The following is a 22,125-nucleotide window of genomic DNA, read 5'->3' on the forward strand; positions in this document are numbered from 1 at the left end:
CTTTCCCTCAGCTTCCTCCAGGAAATGCCCTCTGATGTTCTGTCCCCAACTTGTTTGCACCAAGGCTTGTGAGCCTGTGAGGATGCTCAGAGATCATCCACCGTGAAGATAAAGGAAATAATCAAAACAGAACACAGCCCCCTTACATGTGCCAGCTACCGCTCTAGGTGCTGGGTCATCAGTGAACAAGATAGACACAACTCCTGCCCTCATGTTGCTCTCCCTCTTGGAGAGTAAAACACAAGAAACCACCAAGTCACGTGTGCAGTTGACTTAAAGCCATGGAGAGGAGAGAAAAGGGAAGGGTGCAGGTGCATTTTTAAACAGGAAGGTCCAAGAAGGTCTGCTCCAACGCTGCTCCTGCGACAGCACACCCACAGGCTGCACACCCCCAGCCTCCCCTGGGCCCCTGCCCGCTGCTCTCTTCAGTCTCTGCAGCCCTTCTGTGCTTCTCCACTGACCCAAGGACACTGCTTCGGAGCTGTGGGAGCCCCAGTCTGTGAGAAGTGCAGATTCCTCAGACTGACCCCGAATCTCTAGGAACATGCCCAGGCAGGAATCTGCATGTCATGAGCTGTCCAGGAGAGTCTGAGGTAGCCCCAAAGCACGCAGTCACAGATTTACTCCTTGAAGATGCAGCACTGCTTAGCGTGGTCCAGATTGCCCAGCTCCACTCTGCAGCCACCAGGCAGTTCCATGCCTCCATGCAATGCTGTTCCCTTCTGGAATACCCTTCCCAGCGTTCCTCGGGTGATAACTCTTACACATCCTTTAAGACCCACTCAGAGTCGCCTCCTCCAGCCAGCACTCCCAGAACAGGCAGGCCTGGACAGGAGGTGGGGCAGGACCTGGAGCACCATTTTAACTCCAGCTCTACCACTGAACTCATGGTGTGACCCTAGGTGGGCCATTGCTCACCAAGCTCCAGTTGATTCATCAGTAAAATGGTGACAATAATTTCAACCTTACCAGGGAGATGTGAGGCCAAAAGAGATGACAGGTCTGAAAATGCTTTATAGCCTCATCACATTAGACACACATGGAGGGAGAAGGTGGATGGGAGGTGTAAATGGTTGGATGGCAGACACCACCCCCCCTCCATACAAACACCTAACTGTATCATGGACTGGCGATTTGATTCTAAAGACCCCAGGGGTATGCACTCAATTGGCGTCAGGTGTCCAAAGGTCTGGAGTGAAAGAATCTGAGGCAGCCCCAGGACCAGGAGTGGAGACCAGGAGGAATGTGCTCCTGGCAGCTTCCTGGCCATTAACCCTCATGCTCAGGCCAAAATATCTCCATCATCTGCTGGTCAGGGTGTTAATGGGGCAGGGAAGGCAGCCATCTGAAGCAGGAGGAGGGCCAGAAGCCCTGAAGCCTAGTCCAGCAGTAACCACCTTAACCCCTCCTGGGCCTTACATCAGCCACATGGCGCTACTGATCCATTATGGGATGAGGAAACTGAGGCAAGGGCAGATCCTGCAGGGAATAAGGTGTGGGATCTGGCTCCCCTTCTCCAGATAGGAGATCAAAACGTTCCCTGAGAGAAGTTCCCTGGTGGTCTCGTGGTTAGGATTCCATGCTTTCACTGCTGTGGTCCAGGTTCAACCCCTGGTCAGGGAACTGAGGTCCTGCAAGCCATATGATGTGGCCAAAATTTTAAAACATATATATATATATATTTTGGTGGCCTTGTAGTTATCCTGCAAGCCATATGGTATGGCCAAAATTTTAAAACATATATATATTTTTTGGTGGCCTTGTAGTCAGGATTCCAGACTTTAAACTGCCAGGGCCCAGGTTTAATCCTTGGTGGGGAAACAGATCCTGCAAGATGCACAGTGCAGCCAAAAAAAAAAAAAAAGTTCCCTGGGAAGAGGTGGGCAGCATTGGCCAGCTCCCTATCATTTCACTGGGAAAAACCGAAGCTCAGGCAGACAACTGAACATCAGAACTCAGAAGATAAAAGAGGCAGGAGAAAAGAGGAGGCTGGAAGGAAAGAGAGGTAAGAAAACTGGGGTTACTGGGATGTCAAGCTGCTCCAGACTGGTCTACATTCTAAAGGAGAAGGTGGAGACAGAGCTGGTACCCAGGTTCCTCACCTGAGGGGATGCTGGTATGAACCACCCTGATAGCCCAGCCTCCTCCCATCCCAGGAAAAAATCCTGCTGCCCTTAAGGGTTCCTGGTGCTCTCTCTGCCCCTGCTTCTCCAGGACAGTTTCCTCTGATGCATCTCTGAAGGCACTGCCCCTTGGTGAAGACCTGATGAGCCAGCACATGTGCATGGCTGAGGAGGGCACGGTCGGGCACACAGAACAATGCTGGCAGTTGTCCGGACAACCATGTCCCCTGCGGCGCAGCGGCGACCCTGGGGACATTTGCCGAGTAGAGTGTCAACAGTGCTCCTTTAGTGTGATTTCCTCTGCCTTGTCCCAGGGTCACTTTCACAGAGATCATCTGCGTTTATGGTGGGAAGAGATGACGGGGCTGCTTGGGTAAATGTGTTTACAGCCAATACAGGTGCTGCCTGACCATCAATCCCACCTGCAGCCTCCATGGCCGCTCCATCCTCCTGGGGCCTCAGGCCCATGGGGGTCCCAGAGTGGCACTTCTTCCCAGTTATCTGGTCATTGGCCCTGGAGCTGACTGAGAACCTGCTTGGCAGGCCGTTCAGCAGAGAAGGCCTGGGGGGCCAATCTCAGGGTGTTTCTCTTAGCATTTCCTTCATGGTTGCAAGACAACTGCTGCAGCTCCAACCATTGCATCTGTATTCAAGGCCAGCAAAGCTTATCACATCTGCCTTGCTAATGAAGGGAGTAAAAGTTTTTTCAGGAGTGACTCCAACAAATTCCTTTTTAGGTCTCATTGGCTAGAACTGTCGATAGAGAATCGGATTGACATGACCGACTTTGGGTCAATCATAGTTTATCACCTGGCTGCAGATATGTGATCCCTCCAAACAAAATCAAGGAAGGAGGGAATTAGCAATGTTTGCTGCTTTCTACTTTATAATCTCTCTTTTTATTAATTATATACCATGAACATCTTTCTGCATAAATAAATACAGACTCAGGGGGATAGGGATAAAGGGGAAAATTGAAAGAAAGTAGAATGGTGGTTACTGGAGAGCAGGAAGGGAAGAATGGGAGGTTACGTTAAACGGGTGCGATTTCAGTTTGAGCAGATGAGTAAGGAGACGGGTGGTAGAGATCGTTGCACAACCACATGAACGTACTAAATATCACTGAACTGTACACTTGAAAATGCTTAAGATGGTAAGTTTTATGTTATGGGTATTTTACCACACTAAAAATAAGTACAGATTTAGTCATTTGATAACTCCTGAGGTCAGTACCAAGGACACAATATTAAACATAATAAACAAAGAACTGGCCTTCACGGGGCTTAGCATCAGACGGGAAATGCAGAAAGTCATCCCCGAAATTCACAAGTACAATGATCCCACACACTCCCAAGGAGAGGTCAGGGAAGGGGGTGTGAGTCAGCCAGGAGGGTCCCCATTTTAAAGGCCATGCACCATTCCCTCAGAGAGCTGTAGCATCATTGTTTCAACATTTCTCCTATGGCTGGAGGTTTAGATTCTTCCCATGTTTGAGCTACAATAAACACTGCAACAGTAAACACCTCCCTAAGTACATCTTACTTTGGCCACCTCATGCGAAGAGTTGACACATTGGAAAAGACCCTGATGCTGGGAGGGATTGGGGGCAGGAGGAGAAGGGGACGACAGAGGATGAGATGGCTGGATGGCATCACCAACTTGATGGACATGAGTTTGAGTAAACTCCAGGAGTTGGTGATGGACAGGGAGGCCTGGCATGCTGCGATTCATGGGGTCGCAAAGAGTCGGACACGACTGAGCAACTGAACTGAACTGAACTGAAGTACATCTTGGTGCATCTATTTCCTTAGGATAAGTTCCCTCGCATGGAAGTGCAGGATCTCAGGCACCCATGTGCTGAGGCTTTTAGCACGGCTGCCTGCCACATTCCCTCACAAACCTCGTATCGTTTCTGTTCCCACCAGCGATGTAAGAAATTGCCCTATTCCTCCACTTTCTGCCAACATCATCTGTTATTGTCTTTGTAAAATGTTGCCAATGTTATGGGGTGAAACATGGTTTCTTGATGTTTTAAAGTGCATTCCATTGATTCTTTCTGAGGTTGACATGTTTTCATTTGTCTCTTTTATGGGGTCACAGATCTTTCCTGTGAGTGAGCTCCTTTTCTTTTCCAGTCTAATTTGTGACGCTCTCTCTCTATGTTGAAGGACTGTGAGCTCTGTAAGATGTTGCCGCCACTCTTGGGCACCTCTGCGTGTTACAAGGTCTTCCTCCTACGGAAACTATATTTGTGTGTTTGTCCTCCAGCCCCCTGGGGCTCTCCCACTTCCCTTCGGGGTGGCATCCACAGCCCTTCCTGATCAAATCCCCACCCACCCACCAGTGTCCTCTCCAACCATCCTCTCCATCCTAAGCTCCGTTCACATCTACCCCTGGTCACTCCTCAGCTGTCTTGGGGTGACTCGGGGCTTCCAGCCTTTGTCCAGGCTACTCTCCCTGAGTGAACCCTTAGGGTGTAGCTTAGGACAAATCTGAGACAATTTTACTTATTCTCCAGGTGGGATCAGACCCCGCTGTACCTCCCTCTGCCCAGCACTAACCACTTTGACCTGTCACGGCTCATTCTGCAGCTACCAGAGGGGAGTGGGGGCTCTAGCGGGGGAGGCCTGGGTCACACACATCTCTCTGCCCCAAGTGCCTGGCACAGAGGCTGGCACCAAGCAAGTGATTAGAGTGTGCTTATGAATGAATGGAGTAACAAACGGGTGACTGAACGAAATTGACCCCTCCCTGACTCTGGGCTGCAGAACAAGCTCCAAAGCATGCAGTTGCCCACTTACCCACCACCCTAGCTAGATCTGCTGTCTTCAAGGTTAACATGAGGATGTGCAGGTGGCTTGGCAGTTTCTTCCATCTGCAGAATCACCTGTGGAGCTCATTATCTGACCTGGGCACTTCCTGCATCACTCAGACCCTCACCCGCCCTTCCCCTGGGCCATCTCTGAACTGAACACTGTCTTGGACAGGGCTCTGGAGACTTGGATTAAAGGTCCAGCCTCTGCCACATGGTCTCCTGTTCTGCTGGGCTGGGCTTGTAGTCAGCAATGAGGAATCTGGGGCACTGGCTCTACCAAGCTTCAGTCTTGACCACTCAGTCATCCACTCAGTTCTCCCCTTCACGGTGGAAAAAACCTTTCATAGGTCAGGTTGGGAACTGAAACCCTGCCACAGGCCACAAGCTAGCTTTCTTGCCACTGATATGTGCCCTTACATTCTCTTTTGCACCTACTAACTAGAATATGTCCTAATGATTCCCTTCTTCATGTCTCTCCTCTGCTTAAGAACCATCAGTGGATTCCACTTGTCCATCACTTGGAATGTGAGCTCTGCAGTAGAAATTCAAGATGCCCCACAACCAAGCTCCAGCCTCATTCTCTGACTCCGTCCGCCATCGCTCTAGCCAGGCTGGGCTCCTTCAGGTTCCTGGGACCATCCTTCCTCCTTTTCTCCTATGGACCTTTGCCTGTACCATGCCTTCTGCCTGAGATACACCTGCCCCTTCATCCTGCCTATATAATTCCTGACTTGCCACCCCCACCTTCTGTGGGTCTTCTTCCAACCATTTCAGTCCTTGATAATCTGTTATCAAAACAAAAGACTAAGCCCTTCTCCCCTGTAGAATTATCTGGCTTGCTTATTCTCATTTCAGACCACCCCAAACCTCTATGGGGGTTCTGGGGCACTGGGCCTTTAAAGACTTCCAGGAGAGTCTGATGCCACCAGCCCAGCTGGGTCCATTGACCTGCATTTGGGAAGTGCTGGTTGTATGGTGCTTGGATGCCAACTCCAAGGCTACTCTGGTTCCTGATGTCTGCACACTGTGCACATTCCCCTCTTCTCCGCAAATGAGAGCTACCATTTACTGAGGGCTCACCAGGTACACTCTGAGCACTCGATATGCATGATCTCGTCTAACCTTCACAGGCAGTTAGGTAGATATTGCTAACCTCATTTTATTGATAAATAAATTGAGTGTCAGTCTCTTAACCAAAGTCACACAGCTTTCGGGGGAAGCCCAGTCTCAAACTCAGGACTGGTTACGCTTAAGCCAGAGTTCCTCATCCCTGTGCTATGTAGTCTATGCAACTGAGCCACAAGCCTTCAGAGTGGCCATGTGATTCAGTTCAATGTGGGTCAGTTCCATCCTCTTCCACCGGCTCTATTGCCACTTGCTTTTGCTAAGTCCTGGGGATCGAAACATGGGTAGGCAGAGGTCCCTGTCCTCGGAGGACATCCCAGCCCAGGCACACGCACAACTAGAAGCACTGAGAGCGGAGCAGTGCAGACCCTTTGGGAAGGATGCCAGGACAGTGTGGGATTCTGCCCCAGGAGGGAGAGCAAGGCCAGCTCAGGCTCCAAGCACCAGCCTGCAGGGAAGATAGAGAAAGGGAGAAAGGGCACTAAGCAGATCGGCTGGACAGACAGGTTTCCAGCAGCTACAGAACTGGAGGAAGTGGAGGACAAATAGGCTGAAAAGGGCCTCAGCTCCAGGCTGAGGAGTCTGGCCTGATCCCGTGGGTGTAGAGAGCCATGAGAGGTGTGGGAGCTGGGGTGTGTCTGCCCTGAGGGCCGGCACGAGTAGACGCTCAGTGCAACCTTGCTGCCTGGATTGTTGGGGTGTGTCTCCTGTCCTCCCCAGGATTGGGATGACTAAAACAGGATGATTCCTGCCAGAAATGGAAGGCCCTACAGCAACACCTCCTCTCCTCCATTTAACCCTTCTCTGGGAGGATGGGCATATTATTCAGCCTCTCGGAGTCTGTTTCCTCATCTGTAACCTGGGGATACACACCAACCTTGCAGGCTGTGAGGGTGAAATGAAGGTGAGCACAGCATAGGTGATTATGGGTCTTGTTACATGTGTGGACCCAGTGGCACTGGAAAAAGAGCGCAGGTTCTGGGGTCCATTTTCCAGTCCCAGCCCAGGCCCTGGGACGCCCATCTCTCAGGGCTGGAGGGAGGGTCCCATTCAGGCAGCACCGGATATGTTGCACATGTGCAGTAACTTTGTTGGCTGCCCCGTCTGCCCAAGCACAAGCAGTCCTGCTCACCCTCGCCCTTGCTCTTGGGATCCTGCCCCTCTCTCAGGATGCTGCTCTCCTCCCTGACTTTTAGCTCCCTGTTGCCTGCTGTCAGCTCCCCTGCCCCAAGCACCTGGCACATTGGATGTGTTCTGTACCCTTTGCAAAGAGCTTTCACACTCATGTTCTCCCTGGCGAATCCACTCACCTACTGCCCTGTTTATTAGGGGGACAGAGTTAATCCCCACTGTGAAGATGAGGAGAGAGAAGAACATGGACACTATTCAGGCACCTATGATGTGTCGGAGGCGTCATACCCATTAATTCTTCACGACGTCCTGAGAGGCTGGTAGTATCTTCTCCACTGCATAAACGCGGACACTGCAGCTCAGAGAGGGGCAGTGACTTATCCAAATTCACACAACAAGGAGCTGGCAGAGGCTGAGTGCAGACCCAGGTCTTTCTGACTCCAGAGTCTGGGATTTAGAGCAAACATATGCAATGTGGGGTTGACAGATCTGTCCCTCAGGGCTGTTGCAAGAACTAAATGGGGAAACTGGTGTGAGAGTGTCTGGCATCATGCTTAAGGACCAAGAGTAGAAGAGGAATCTTGTCCACCTCCATCTAATCATATAGAAAACAGGGAGAGGGTCCAGGGAGGGTTGCCATATGCCCAAGGTCACAGCAGGTGATCACAGAGCCGAAGTTCACCGCCCCCGGGATCACTCTTCCCCAGTAAAGGTCAGGGGCTATCCCTCTGCAGAGAATGGAAACTTCCAAAAGTGCCTCTTAGCTGACGGAGGGTGGAAAGAGCAGGAATGTCTGCAATGGTACACCAATCTGGAGCCTGAGGCTGAGAGCGGGAAGCCCAGGGTTTGCCAAGGTCATTCTTTTCGGCTCCACCCCCACCCCCAGGGACCTGCATGAAGATCTTGCCCTCCCAGTTAATCAGTCAACGCGAGGGCCCATTCCAGAGGCCCTCACAGCTGGGCCCCAATGGTCTGATGAACTTGAATAATTTCACAGAACATCAGCATCAGATAAACACTCTGACTGTGATGGGTCATGACACGTCCAGACCCCTCAGTAGCCATGGCTGAACACGGAAAACAGGAACACTGTCAAATTACATCAGCGACTACACAGCCTCTCCTGGCTGGAGCGTGACTTCTGCTTCTTTGTCACCTACATCCTTAGCTCGGTCTTCCATGTAGGATTGGTTAAGACGCCCCACCATGGGGTCAGCCCCACTTCCCAATAGCATCCAGTCTAGAGCAGAGACCCACTTTCATAGACCCTCCCCTCAGTTACCTCAAACAAGCCCATATCCCTTAAGTCCCTTCTCACAGCCTCTTACAGAGACACCTCACAGTTCCCATGAGGTTTCTCCCCTCTGCAATGAGTAACAAATGCATGTGTGCTCAGCCATATACAACTCTTGCAACCCCATGGATTGTAACCCACCAGGCTCCTCTGTCCATGGGATTTTCCAGGCAAGGAATGGGTTGCCATTTCCTACTCCAAAGGATCTTCCCGAACCAGGGATCAAACCCGAATGTTCTATGTCTCCTGCATTGGCCAGTGGATTCTTTACCACTGAGCCACCTGCGAAGCCCGCAGTGAGTAGCAAACCCAACAATCAACCACAGGTGGAGCAGTGGTAAAGAATCCTCCTGCCAGTGCAGGAGAGGCAGGAGATGCAGGTTCGATCCCTGGGTCAGGAAAATCCCCTGGAGAAGAAAATGGCAGCCCAATCCAGTATTCTGGCCTGGGAAATTCCATGGGGATCGCCAAGGAGTCAACACGACTTAGCGACTAAACAACAAACCACCACAGGTGAGCTCCTGGTGGCCCTCACCTGCAGGGCACTGGCAGAAGGATCCCATCAAACCCCAACCCCACCACTCCCACCAACCCTGCAAAATGCAAAGACAAGGATCCAGCATCTGCCTCTTGCAGGTGAGGAGAGTGAGGTCCAAGCCCAAGGTCACAGAGTCAGGTGAATATTTATCATCCTGAGGGGATAAGTTGAGGGTGAAAGGTCTAACTAGGCAGGGACAGTGGGCCGGAACAAGGGCTGTCCAGGGCAGGCCAGGCATGTGGTCTCCCAATCACGCAGCAGGATGAAGGGAGATCTGGTCTGGAGTGGAAGCCCGGCCCAGCCATCTGCGTCCCTTCGTCAGTCCTCGGGCCCCCTCCCTGGGACAGGTTTCTCCCTGTGGGCCGGGCTGGCATCCAGATGCTCCTGGTTCTCTGCTGAGGCCTGGGGGCGCCCTGCAGTGTGATGTGGAGGCAGGGGCCACTCTCGAGTTTCCGCCTGCACACTGTCCTACTGGCCACACTGCTGTGTCTCATGTTCACTTTCCAGAGAGTCCCCTCACTGAATCCCCTCGGTTATCCTGCCCAGCGGGATGGCGGAAGCAGCATTGGGTATGGGAAGAGGGTTCACATAAAAGAAATTGCAGATGAATGAAGATAACCATTCTAAACACTGAAAACTTTTTTATTTGAACCTCCCACTGGTGTTCTCTTGATGCAGGTCGCCCCTCCCCTGCATGAGTGAGCAGAGCCGGGAACATCTGTTATAGCAGAGGCTCTCCTACTGGAGGTGGCAACCACCCAGAAAGGAGATGGAGAGGGTGCCGGGGCATGCCCTTCCCTTGGCCATGACCCCAATCCCAGACCAGAGGCGTAGCCCAGGTGAAGGTCAGCCCTCCCAAGAGGCCCAGGGTGCCAGCTCTGAATGTGGGGGCCGCAGCTGAGGTGGTACCACCCATGCCAGGGCCCTGAGGGGCTTTGCAGAGATCAGCCCAAGAAAGCATCACTCAGTGATGCTGCCATAACTTCAGGGGCTGCTCAGACAGCAAGAGGTGTTTGTTCCTGGAGTCCATGGCCACAGTGGTTGTGTGGGTGTCACTCAGTTGGTGCAATTTTTAACTGCTCTGTTCCCACCTCAGTTTCTGCTCTGCAGGCTGTGTCTCACTTACAAGATGCCAGGCTCAGAGTATTGTGAGCCCCTTGAGGGTGAGAACTGTCATCAATTCGTATCTCTTTCCACCTAAAGATCCCAGCTTACCATCTGGCACACAGTAGATGCTCCATAAATGCCACCAGGGCCAAATGAGTTAAGTCAGGAGTCTGAGAGTCAGTGGAATGAGGGATGGGGCATTCCCTGCAAAAACATTCTGGGTTCTGGTCACTTCTATACTACCTCAGGGACCACCTGAGTTGGGCACAGGAGAGACCAAGGTGAGTGAAGCAAAGGTACTGGCCTTGAGCAGGCAGCCACACTCCAAGATAAATGTGGAAGGCCCAGAGGAGGCACAGAGGGGCCAGGACTAACTCTGTCCAAAAGCAGTGACATCAGGAAGAGCCTTCAGAAGAGTGATGTCTTTGCAGAGGTTTGAAAGATGAGCCCGAATGTGCCAGGCAGACAGGGACAAAGGGCATCCTGGTGGAGAAGACAGCTTGGCAGAGGCATAAGGCGCAGGGTGAGCGGGGGGTGGGCTGACCAGGAGAAAGTTGGAAGGTCAGCAGAGGTCACTCATGGGAGGTTTTGGATCCCAGAACAACAGAAGCTACAGGAAGGGTGCAGGACCAGATGTCAGCTCTGAATGAAGACCCATTTCACCATCCATCAAGTGGACCAAAAGACTCAGAAGGAATGAGGACCCTGAGGGGCTTTCACAGGGGCTGAGGGACCCAGGGCCAGCACCAAGGAGGGTTCCTGGTCAGAAGCTAGCTTTGAGGTGAAGCTAAAAAGGCACTTGAGGGCTCTGGCTGCTGCAAATCTTCTCAACAAATCCTATTACCTTCAAATCTCCACAAAAAGTATTAATGATCGAAACAGCAATGGCCCAGTAATGTAATCATCTCCTCTCTGTGTGGTTCTCAAAATACTCTCGGCCCACTGAGAGTCTACAAAATCAAACCCCATTTTGCAGTTAGTGAAATGGAAGCCCTGTGAGGTCACATGGAGATTGGTGGTAGAGCCAGATTGGAACCCTGGGAGCAGTTCCATGTCAGCCCTGGGCCTCAGGTTCAAAGCCCAGTTCCTTGTCTGGGAGGGGATCCCGGGGGCTGTCGGGAAGCCCATAGTACAGGTCTTCCTCTTCCTGTGCCAGCCCCTCTGTGCCTGTGTCTGAAGCCTCTTCCTCCTCTTTTGTCCTTGGGGACCTCTGCTGGGAGCTAGGCACGGCTGCCTCCCGCAGCTGTTTCTCTGGAGGCACATCCTCCGTCGTGGGGGCATCAATCAGGGCAAAGTCATGGAAGCGGTCCAGCTGGCACCTGCAGGTCCAGCACTCCGGAGGCGGGGGCTGAGGTTCTGCTCCCTCGGGTGGAGACGGGTTGGGGCTGCTGCCCTCACTGGAGCCCACGTCCAGGTCATCTTGGAAGGAAGCCAAGGGTGCAGGACCCTGGGGACAGGTCAGGGGGCTGCAGGGGTAAAGGTGGAGAGGGTGAGGGGAGCCCTGAGTCAGACTGCCTGGGTCTGAACCCCAGCCACTAGCTGCAAGGCCCGGGGTAGGTGACTTCACCTGTCTGGACCTCAGTTTCCTCCCCTGTAAGATGGGGGAAATACCAGCATTCACTCCTATGGTTCTCCCTGAGGTTTATAGCAGATAATGAGTGCAAAGCACCTTGCAAGAGGCCTGGCACATGGTAGGTGCTCAAGAAATGGACCATAGTTATGTTATCCAAACCAGGTCACTCCTCTGCCTCTCCAACCACTCAGGGACCTGCTCTGGGCCTCCCAGAGTCCCTGTCACACCGGGTCACCTTCTGTCCCTTCGTCTGCCTCCCCCACTGGATGAGGGGCTCCCTCGGGGTGGTGTGTCAAGGCCTGGCAGGGAGTGTGCCCAGGGATGCTGGTGGGTGAGTGGCTACAGGTTTGAATGAGGAATATTCACGTTCCCGTTCATGAATGGCTGGGGACAGGGGAGGGGGCGGGGGAGGGGATGGAGTGACCTGCCCAAGGCCAAGAGCCCGTCAGCAGCAGAGCCTGGATTTGAACTCAGGTCCTCTGGCTCCTCGCCTGGCTCCTCATGGTGCAAGTCCAGACTACTCTGAGGTAGGAGTGATTATTCTCATGTGAGGAAACTGAGGCTCGGCAAGGTGAGGAGCATTTGAAGGTTACAACACCAAAGGAGCTGGGGCTTGAACCAGGCCCAGGTGACTAAGCCCAGACCCACGCGTCTCCTCAGGGTGTCCCCAGCCTCTCTCCTGCCCAGGGTCTCCAGTCACCCTCAGTGGCCCACACCCCCTCCTCCTTCACCCCAGAACCCCTCTGCTCTGCACACTCACCTGAACCTGCCCTGACTTGGGTCTCTTTCTCCCTCATCCTGGTCCAAGCCCCTGTGGATGACCACGGCAGCTTCCAACCAGGCCTGAGGGTCACGAGGGCCGCTTTCTCCTCCATCGCTGGCTTCTGGCTGCCGCTGTCCAAGTTCTGGGGCCAGGAGGGGGCGGGGGTCCTCACTGTAGCTCATGACCTTCATCTGGATGTGGCTGAAGTCAGGCAGGCTCTGGTCGTAGGCAGCTGCCTCCCATAGCCTGACGTAGGGGGGCTGGGGGCTGAATGGGGGTATAGGAGACAGCAGGAGAGAGAACAGGCAGGTAGGCAAAGAGTCGCTCTGTGCTGTCCCCTGGCCCGCCTGTTCTGAGCACCGGGTCTCCCCTGATCTCCAAGAAGCTGCTGGGAGTGGCTACTGTACCCAGTTCATGGATGAGGAGACTGAGGCCAGGCAAGGTAAGCTGAGTAGGAGAGCTCAGACACTCAGGCCAGTGTTTCTTTCACCCCATGTCTCCAAAGTGGACCCCAAGGCTGAAACTACCAAATGAAGGTCGGTCTCCATTGACCAGGAGTTTGCTGGGTCCCAGATGGTGGCCTGAAGGCTTTATGCTGTTTATTCTGAACAACCCTTGAAACAGAGTGGTCGTTCCCATTTTTCAGATGAGGACACAGCAGCAGTAAGGGCCCAGCGCCTGAGTGGTCCTTGTGGTCTGGGCTGTATGGGTTAGCTCATCGAGTCCTTGCCGGAACTTTGGGAGCTGCTAGGGGAGGCGGAGGCACAGACCCTGGCTAGCTTGCCTGGGTGATTCAGGCCTAGGGCCGGTGCTGGGGCTCCAAGCACCACCTTCTCCACTGCTCCAGAATCCAGGGCTGGGGAGTGATGGGGAGGAGCCCAGGCTCAGGGCGACCTGAGCCCCAGCTCTATTCCAACAGCTCTCTATGTGTGACCAGTCCTGAGGCTGGTCCCAATACCCACCCAGGGTCTATCTGCCTCAGTCCCCTGGGACATTTGGTCACCTGGGTGCCAGGGACAGAAAATACCATCACCACCTCCTTCCCCAAGCAAAACAGAGAAAGTCCCAGAGCCCTGGCCACAGATCCTGGATCTGCAGCCTGGACTTCTGAGCACAATCATCACGGCTTCAGGGGTGGGAGGGGGGACAGCTGATCAAGTTACCCTTCCAGGGCTGCCATGTTTTGGCAAGACAGCACTTGGCACTTCCAAGAATGAAGGCAGGTATGGTCTGGTATTGACTCTCTGTGAGGTTTGGGTTTGTGATTGCACTTCTTGAGCCTCAGTTTCCACATCTGTATAAAAGGCCCGACACCACCCCTTTCACAGATTCCTATGAAGACCAAAAGAGGTCATGGGCGCAAAGTGCCTGACTTGGTCTCTGATGCTTTTGGAAGCGCTTCCTACCAGTGATGGCAAAGGCTTATAGAGGGCTTGCTGTGGTCCAGGCTCTGTTCTTAGTGCTTGGCTTATAAAGTCTGCCATCCATATCACAGGTTCCACATCCATGGATTCAACTAACTGTGGTTTGAAAATACTCAGGAAAAAAATTCTAGAAAGCTGCAAATAGCAAAACTTGAATTTGTCACACACCAGCAACTATTTACATAGCATTTATATTATATCATACAATCCTAGAGAATTCCAAGGACTGTATAGTCAATGGGATTGCAAAGAGTTGGACAGGACTGAGCGACTTTCACTTTCACTTTCATTATATTGACAACTACTGACATAGCATTTACGTGCTATGTATTAGAAGTAATCTAGAGATGATTTAAAGTATATGGGAGGATGTCTTACATTATAAGACTATGCCATTACATTACATTATATTACATTATATACTATGCCATTTTATATAAGGGACTAGAGCATCTGCAGATTTTGGTGTCTGAGGGTGATCTAGAGCCAGTTCCCCACAGATGCCAAGAGATGACTATTATCTCATTTAGCCCCTCCACCAACGCCTAGGAGGAAGGTACTATTAGTATCTGTATTTCAAAGATGGGGCAAAGAGAGACAGGTCAATTTCCCAAAGTCACTCAGCCAAAAAGTGGCAGGGCCCCAGGACTGTGCCTTGGCCATCATTATGCCTCTTGTTTGCTAGAGTAGTAGTTGTCACCACTGTGTGGGATTTAGGGTCACATCTATTTGGCTGCCACTAATTCGCTGTAAGGCAGGACAAAAATCCCCAAGCCTCAGTTTCCTCATCTGTAGAGTGGGGACAATAATGACCACCTCATAGAATTGAGAGGCCAAAACGATCTATGATTTCTGAGAGTCTGTTCTCAGTAAGTAGAAAGGTAAAACCAGAGCCTGCAGCAGAGGGGAGACACTGCCCCTCTGCTCCTGCCCCACCCCCTCACTCTCCTCAGCAGGGAGAGACTGGCCTGATGGGTCACTAACCCTTCCCTCCCTCCACTCCACCCGGAGGGCTCAGCACCCACCTCTTCATCTCGGCAGCAAGCCTGTTCTCCAGCAGGCCCAGCGCCTTCGCCTTCGTGGACAGGACACCTTGGAAGTCAGAGTCAGCAGGTACGAAGGTGATCTGCAGGGCAAAGGGGAGAAGGCGTCGCTGAAGCTGCCCGCACACATTCGTACTTGCTGCTTCCCCAGAGCACAGACCTAACCTCTCCACACACCCTGGGAGAGAGACCTCACAAGGGAGAGCCCCCTGTTTGACAGGAGGGCCCAGCACTGGTGGCTGTCTGGACCTCTGGGCTCCTGCTCCCACTTGCCCTTCATTCACCCAGCAAACACTCCTGGGCATCAGCTGTGTGCCAGGCACTCTTCCAGGCACTAGGGGCAGCAGTGAGTGAATGAGACAAGCACCCCTTCCCTGGGGGAGGTCATATCTTGTCCTGCCTGACATGCACAGGCCCTTCATCCACACCTGGTGAATGGGTGTCAGGTATTTCCTGGCACCGACAGAGGCTGAGACAGAGGACAGAGAAGGGGATGGGTGAGGTGGTGCCCAGCCCTGACACCTGAACTTTCCGGGATCTCGAGGTCTCTGCAGGTGCCACACCACAGGTGGGCACGGGGCAGTGGAGGGGAGGCAGATCACAAAGGAGGCAGTGGGATGAGGCAGGAGGCGCCCTGCCTTTGGGGTCTGAGAGGCTGGGTGAGCAGCCCTCCTTGGGCAGATCATCACTCCTCCCAGAGCCCATCTGTGATCCTCTGTAAAATGGGGTTTGCCTAGAAGAGATATTTGCAGAGCTGTTCACAATGGCCAAAAGATGGAAGTACCCTAAGTACCCATTGATGGAGGACTAGATAAACAAAATGTGGTGTGTATACACAAAGGAAGAGTATTCAGCCTTTAAAAAAAAAAAAATGAAGTTCTGACATGTGCTACAACATGGATGAACCTTGAGGAAATAAGCCAATCACAAGACAAATTCCATAGGATTCCACTTATATGAAGTATCTAGAATAGTCAGATTCAGAGACAGAAGGGAGAATGGTGGTTGCCACAGATAGGTGGGAGGGGGGACGGGGAGTTACCATTTATTGGGTATAGAGTTTCAGTTGTACAAGATGAAAAGCATTTTGGAAACTGGTTCCATAACAATGTGAATGTAATTAACCCTGAAAAGGTCACTTAAAAATGGTTCAGGTGGTAAATTTTAGTTTATGTATATTTCACAATTTAAAAAGGTAGGATTAGGGGATTTCTCTGGTGGTCCAGTGGCTAAGATTCTGTGCTCCCAAAGCAGGGGGCCTGGGTTCAATCCCTGGTCAGGGAACTAGATCCCACGTGCCGAAACTAAGAGTTTAAACAAATTAATTAATTAATTTAAAAAAAAAGTAGGATTAGTTATTGCCTGTCTCCTGCTGTGAGGATTCCATGAGGTAATACATAAGGGGTCCCCCAGCACAGTGCCTAGCACACAGTAGCTGCTCTATAAATCATAGTTCAATGCTATCGAAGACTTCTCTGAGTCTTGTTCTCCTCAACTGAAAATTTCCTCAACAAATATTTGATAAAACCCTTGGGCTTCCCTGGTGGCTTAGAGGGTAAAGAATCTGCCTGCAATGTGGGAGACCTGGATTCGATGCCAGGTGGGGAAGATCCCCTGGCGAGAAGGGAATGGTTACCCACTCCAGTATTCTTGCCCGGAGAATCCCATGGACCGAGGAGCCCCAGAGGAGCCTGGTGTGCTACAGTCCATGGGGTCACAAAGAGTTGGACACGACTGAGCAGCTAACACTTTCACTTCACTTTCCAGTGTTATACCAGGTTCATAAGCAGCAGCCTCCTTTCTCCCTTCCCACAGAGTACAGTGAGTGAAAGACACTTGTCTGCACCATCAAAGCCCAGTCCTGATGGGGAGAAGGGAATGATAGCCGGAGGGGTTCTTAGAACACCTGTGAGTAGTAACCTTTCCCCCAAATGTCTGGAAATGAGGGAGGGCCCTGGGTATCTTCCATCTAAGTATGTCCTGCATTTGCCAGATGGTTCTGTATTTCCCAGAAGCTTCCCCTTCCTCCAGTCATCCTCCTCTTCATCGTAATAATCACCACCATTATCTCCATCAACATCATAATCGTATCATCACCATCAGCACCAGCACCTCCAGCAGCAGCAGCATTATCACCCTACAGCATCATTGTCATTGCCACTGTGGAAGCCTGGAGGAGAAGGAAAGTCCTGAGCATCTTACAACACAAAATCTTTTAAGAGAGGGGGACAGGCAGAGTTGAAGCTGGGAAGGGGACATGAGACCATGAAGATCGCAAAGCACCAGGCTAAGAAATTCAGCCTTTATCCAGAAGCAGTGGGAGCCCTGGAGGAGTTCTCAGCTGGAGAGGACACAGAGAGATTTGTGTTTGGGCAGAGTTTTGGGCAGTTCCCAGAGGGAGGGAACAGAGGGATGATGGAGGGAGGCCCATGGAGAGGTCAATCCATCAGTCACCAATCAGGGGTCTGGTCCTGGGCTCCAGCAGAGCAGGCAGGAGTCGGGAGTGGGGAGTGGGGAACTTGAGGGTAGAAGCAGAAGCCAGGCAAAGAGGTCCAGCTTTTCCAGTCAATCCTTCTCCTTGCCCCACCTCGGTTAACAAGCACAGCATCCCTGACTGTCCCACCGACTAGATTTGTCCCGATTCCTCCACCTCTCAAGCCCGAAACCCTGCTGACCACTAAATCTGAACAAGTCTACTTCAGAAATTCAATAAGGTAAGCAAGCTGGAAGTACCAGGGCCACACCTAGCCACAGCAGGTACTGTATGTTTGATGAACTGGAAATGTCTTCTCCACTCCTACAGCCTTGGGATCAAGTTCTGTCTTAATCTAGGAGATGATCACCTCTCACCTGGACCAGAGAAGGCGCACCACCCCCCAGCCCACCGCCACTGGCTGGTTGCTTTTGAAACTTCCTCCTCCCAGATGTCAGCCTGATAACTTTCCTGAACTGCAAAGCTGCTCATGTCCCCTTCTTGTCCCATCAACTACAATGTAGGGTCTGAAGTCCTCAGCATGGCATCCAGGCCCCACGGGCCCAAGCCCCACTCCCTCTCCACCTTCCCTTGCTCCCCGCACCCTCCAGTCACGTCGACCCACTTGCCTTGCTCTTTCATCTCATGTCTTTGTTCACCCTGTTCCTTCTACCCAGAATGTCTTTCCTCATCTTTTCTGCCTGGTGAACTTCTACTTTACCTACAAATCCCAAGTCATCTTTTCTGTGAAACCCATTTCCTCCCCAGCAGGTAGAAAATTGTCTCCTCCATGAGACCCCCCAGTCCCCCAAAGACAGGGGCAGCTTAATTCACACTGGTATTACCCCCATATCGGGCTTCCCTTGTGGCTCAGCTGGTAAAGAATCAGCCTGCAATGCGGGAGACCTGGGTTCGATCCCAGGGTTGGGAAGATCCCCTAGAGAAGGGAACAGCTACCTACTCCAGTATTCTGGCTTGGAGCATTCCATGGACTGCATAGTTCATGGCATCGCAAAGAGTGGGACACAACTGAACAACTTTACTTACTTACTTTACCCCCATATCATAATTGTCTAATACTATTCCCTTATATTTATATTTCTGTCAATCCAGAAAATTCCCACTTGTCAGGTTCTGAGGCAGGAGAGGATCTGGCAGGGAAGATCGGCATCAGTATTTGCTGAGGGCTCCAGTGGCCCAGGCTCCAGTGAGACGACGTGGGAGGGGGGACCCTCGTCTAGCACATCTCCCTGGTTTACAACACACTTGCCTTCTCTCCCTTAATGTGCCTCCCTAACAGCCTGTGGCCCTGAAACACACATCCCCATCTGTGCTCGCATACCTGCACATACATACAAAGACCCGCTCAAAGCCATAACACTGATCCTGAGACAGCCGCCTTCGAACTGACTCCAGGCCAGGCATGATGCCAGGTCCCCACATACAAGACCGTATTGGTTCCTCCCACCCGGCCATGTAAGCTTCAGGGAGGAGGGGGAGTCTTCTGCCAGGGTCACAGAAGTGGGGCACAGGGAGGAGAGATCTGAGTCTGGGCCCGGCGGACGCTGAAACCTGTGCTCTTTCTACCCCACCATGCAGCCTCTGCAGCACAGGAACACGTGAATCCGTCAACAGTTACTCATTAATACTCAAGAATATTCCCTGTCCCCGATCTCTCTCCCTCATCCCCACCGCCACTCTGCCCCCCTACCCTTCCCTGCCCACAGCCAGCTCTGTGAAGGGGGCCAGGGCAAGAAGGACCCTCCCCCCGTCCTCCCCCACAGCCGTCGCCTTGCCGTCCCCCAGGGTCCAGGCTCCTCATTGGGAGGATGACGATGAAGTCGGTGGTGACGTGGGTGGTTCGGCCCCAAGGCCTTCTTCTCCCGGTGACCTCTGCTCAGGGCATTGCACTGAATCGGGTTGACTGTAAACTGCTCAGTAAATGACTACAAACCAGCCTGGACCGCCCCAGCGCTGAATAAATGCTCTGACAGCCTGGGGCTGCCCGCGGAGGAAGCAGGGCTGGGAGAGCCTAACCCAGGCCCCCGGAGCCTCCTCCCTCCTCCCAAACCCCAGCAGAGCCACCCAGGCGAGAGGTGAGGAGGGGGCTGCGGGGGGTAGGGGGAGAAAAGAGGGCGTGGTGGCTGCCTGGGAACTGGAGCCCCAGATGGCAGGACCAGCAGGGTCCTTAAGATACACCCTCTTTCCCACCCCCTCTTCCTGACTCACATATTCTACAAACGTGGAAACAGAGAGGGAAGGAGCTTAGCCAAAGTCTCCCAGATAATTAGAGGCAGAGTGCAAGTTAGAATCTATGCTTCTTTCCTTGTCTCCCTGGATCTAGCTGACCAGCTGCTGTGTGACCTTGGAAAAGCCACTCAACCTCTCTGGGCACCAAAAGATTACAACAATTGATTTGCCCATTCCACAGGTTTGTTGGGAGGATCAATAACAGTAAGGGTGACAGTATTTTACCTAAATATTACACTCTACAGTTCACAAAAGTGTTCATCTCTTCTCTGTTCTCCATAATAACCATGAGGCTGGGAGAAATAGGAGCCCAGGGCCTCATTTTGCAGATAAAAGAAACCGAGGCTCAGAAAGACAAAGGTCACATGGAGACTTTGGAGCAGAGCTAGAACTAGAACTCAAGACTCTCAAACCAGTGCTCTTCCCATCATTAAGTCACTTATTAGGCTAGGAGTACATTAAAACTCCAAAAGAGAGAGCACTGCCCAAGCCATGAGGTTCCAGCTGACTTGCTCAGAACTCTCAGCAGCTCTGGGACACAGGGACCGTCCTCCTGAGGAAGGTTATGCTTTAGACACCACACATCTGAGCTCTGATCCCAACTCTGATACCCAGGAGCTGTGGGAACCTCACTATCTGAGCCTCAGGCTTCTCCACTATAAACATAGAACTTCAGAGGTACCAAAAAGCTCAGGATGGATGCTGAGCTTCACCAGGGATACAGGTGTGCCTGGCAGGCAGCAAGCCCTCAAGAACTCTGGTTTCAAGACCCTGGATTGTGTCACCCCCATGGTACCTGGTTCTCCTAGGTACCTAGACATGGAGCCTAGTGTCTCCCCCATGGTACCTAGTTCAGGGCTCCAGATTCAGGGGACTTCTGATTAATCTTTATGCTAAGGAATGGATGGAAGCATGATGGATGGATGGATGGGTAGATGGATGGATGCTCAGGAGAGTGGAGATAAGAAAAGAAAGGGTAAAGGGGAGAGGATGACAAGATGATTGAAGGATGGGGGACTGATGCCTGGAATAGAGGCACAGCCCCAGACCCTCCAGGGCCCTGGCCCCCAGCCCACCTGTTCCCACTGTTCCCACCTACCTTGGGGTAGCATTGGCACATGCTCCAGATGACGCCCCCGATCACCATGACGCCTCCTATGGCGTAGAAGGTGCCATAGACCTGGGGCCGGTCGTGGCTCATGAGGAATGTGCCAAGGGCCAGCAGAAAGAGCCCCAGCACAATGAAGCCGATGCGGAAGGTCTTCTCATCAGTCATGGCTGCCTGGCCAGGCCTGGCCTGTGAGCCACCTGCAGACCAGCCAGCTACCTACACACACACTCACACTTGAGGAGTGACGCTCCGGGATCACTGCTGATCAGGACTTAAGCCGAGAGGGAAGCAGGCTCCCTTCAGGTCCAGCCCAGCCACGGGGCACACCCCGTTCTCCAGGCTGGAGGAGTTACACGCAGGTGGCTGCGTGCCCCCACCTTCACTCCTCTCACCTTCCCTCTGGGCCCTCCGGAGCGTGTGGGAATCCGAGTGAGGGAGACACGAGGGAGGGAAGGGGAGGTTCCAGGGACTGGGCCCCAGCCCAGGCTTTGACATCACCTCATTTCCCTGTGTGGGGCTGAGCTGGGCAAACAGGCAGCCTGCACCATCCAGCCAGGGGAAGCAGGTAAATACTGCAGCCCAAAAACATCAGAATGCCGCTGGGGGATTCCAGGATCCCACAGGCTGGCATTTTAGAATCCTGAAGAATTTTAGACTCTTCAAGGTCATGTGCTCACCTGGCCACTAGTTACCAACGATGCCTGCATGCAGGGCTCTATTTTAAACATGTGATACGTATTAACTCATTTAGGGAACCCTGTAAGGTAGGCACTACTATCCGTACTTTATAAATGAAGACACGGATATATGGTCAAGGTCACACAGCCAGAAAAGACGGGGTAGTTGGCATTTGAACCTAGTATTATCCCCGGGTGAAACTGCCCAACTGTAGCACAAAGGTTAAAAGTGCAGGCTCTGGTGGTCATACAGACTTCCTGGCTTGGGTTCTGGCTCCTCTACTATGGGGCAGTGTGGTCTTGATCCAGTTACCGCCTGTGCCTCAGTCTTCCTCCTCTCTACAATGCGGATAATAATAGCAACTCGCAGGACTAGGTCTGTCTCCAGGCCTGGCCTCCCTGGGTGCCTCTGCCCCACTTCCCATGCTCTGTGATCCATCCGGGCCTACTGGTCATGAGCTGGGACACATGAACTTCAGAGGTACCGAAAAGCTCAGGATGGATGCCGAACTTCACCAGGGATACAGGTGTGCCTGGCAGGCAGCAAGCCCTCAAGAACTCTGGTTTCAAACCCTGGATTGTCTTGAATCAGGCCATGAAAGGCTCTAGTGGGCAGTGCCCCTCTAGGGTGTGATTGGTTGAAGGAAGTTGCCCTCCTTCTAAGAATGACATTCTAAT

At 52.5% G+C, this 22,125-nt stretch overlaps 1 protein-coding gene across 1 annotated transcript; it reads right to left on the minus strand.

The window, feature by feature from the left end:
- Positions 1-9,656: 9,656 nt before the first annotated feature.
- Positions 9,657-21,178, minus strand: BSND (barttin CLCNK type accessory subunit beta). Its single transcript, XM_043878166.1, has 4 exons — positions 20,759-21,178; positions 14,919-15,019; positions 12,467-12,736; positions 9,657-11,599 (listed from the first exon to the last, which is right to left on the minus strand). Exons 1-4 carry the CDS (start codon positions 20,933-20,935, stop codon positions 11,188-11,190), a joined length of 960 nt encoding a protein of 319 aa, XP_043734101.1. The 5' UTR covers positions 20,936-21,178; the 3' UTR covers positions 9,657-11,187.
- Between the last annotated feature and the right edge of the window lie 947 nt (positions 21,179-22,125).

Source organism: Cervus elaphus, chromosome 20 (genome assembly GCF_910594005.1).
Source record: "Cervus elaphus chromosome 20, mCerEla1.1, whole genome shotgun sequence".
In the NCBI taxonomy this organism is placed as follows: domain Eukaryota; kingdom Metazoa; phylum Chordata; class Mammalia; order Artiodactyla; family Cervidae; genus Cervus; species Cervus elaphus.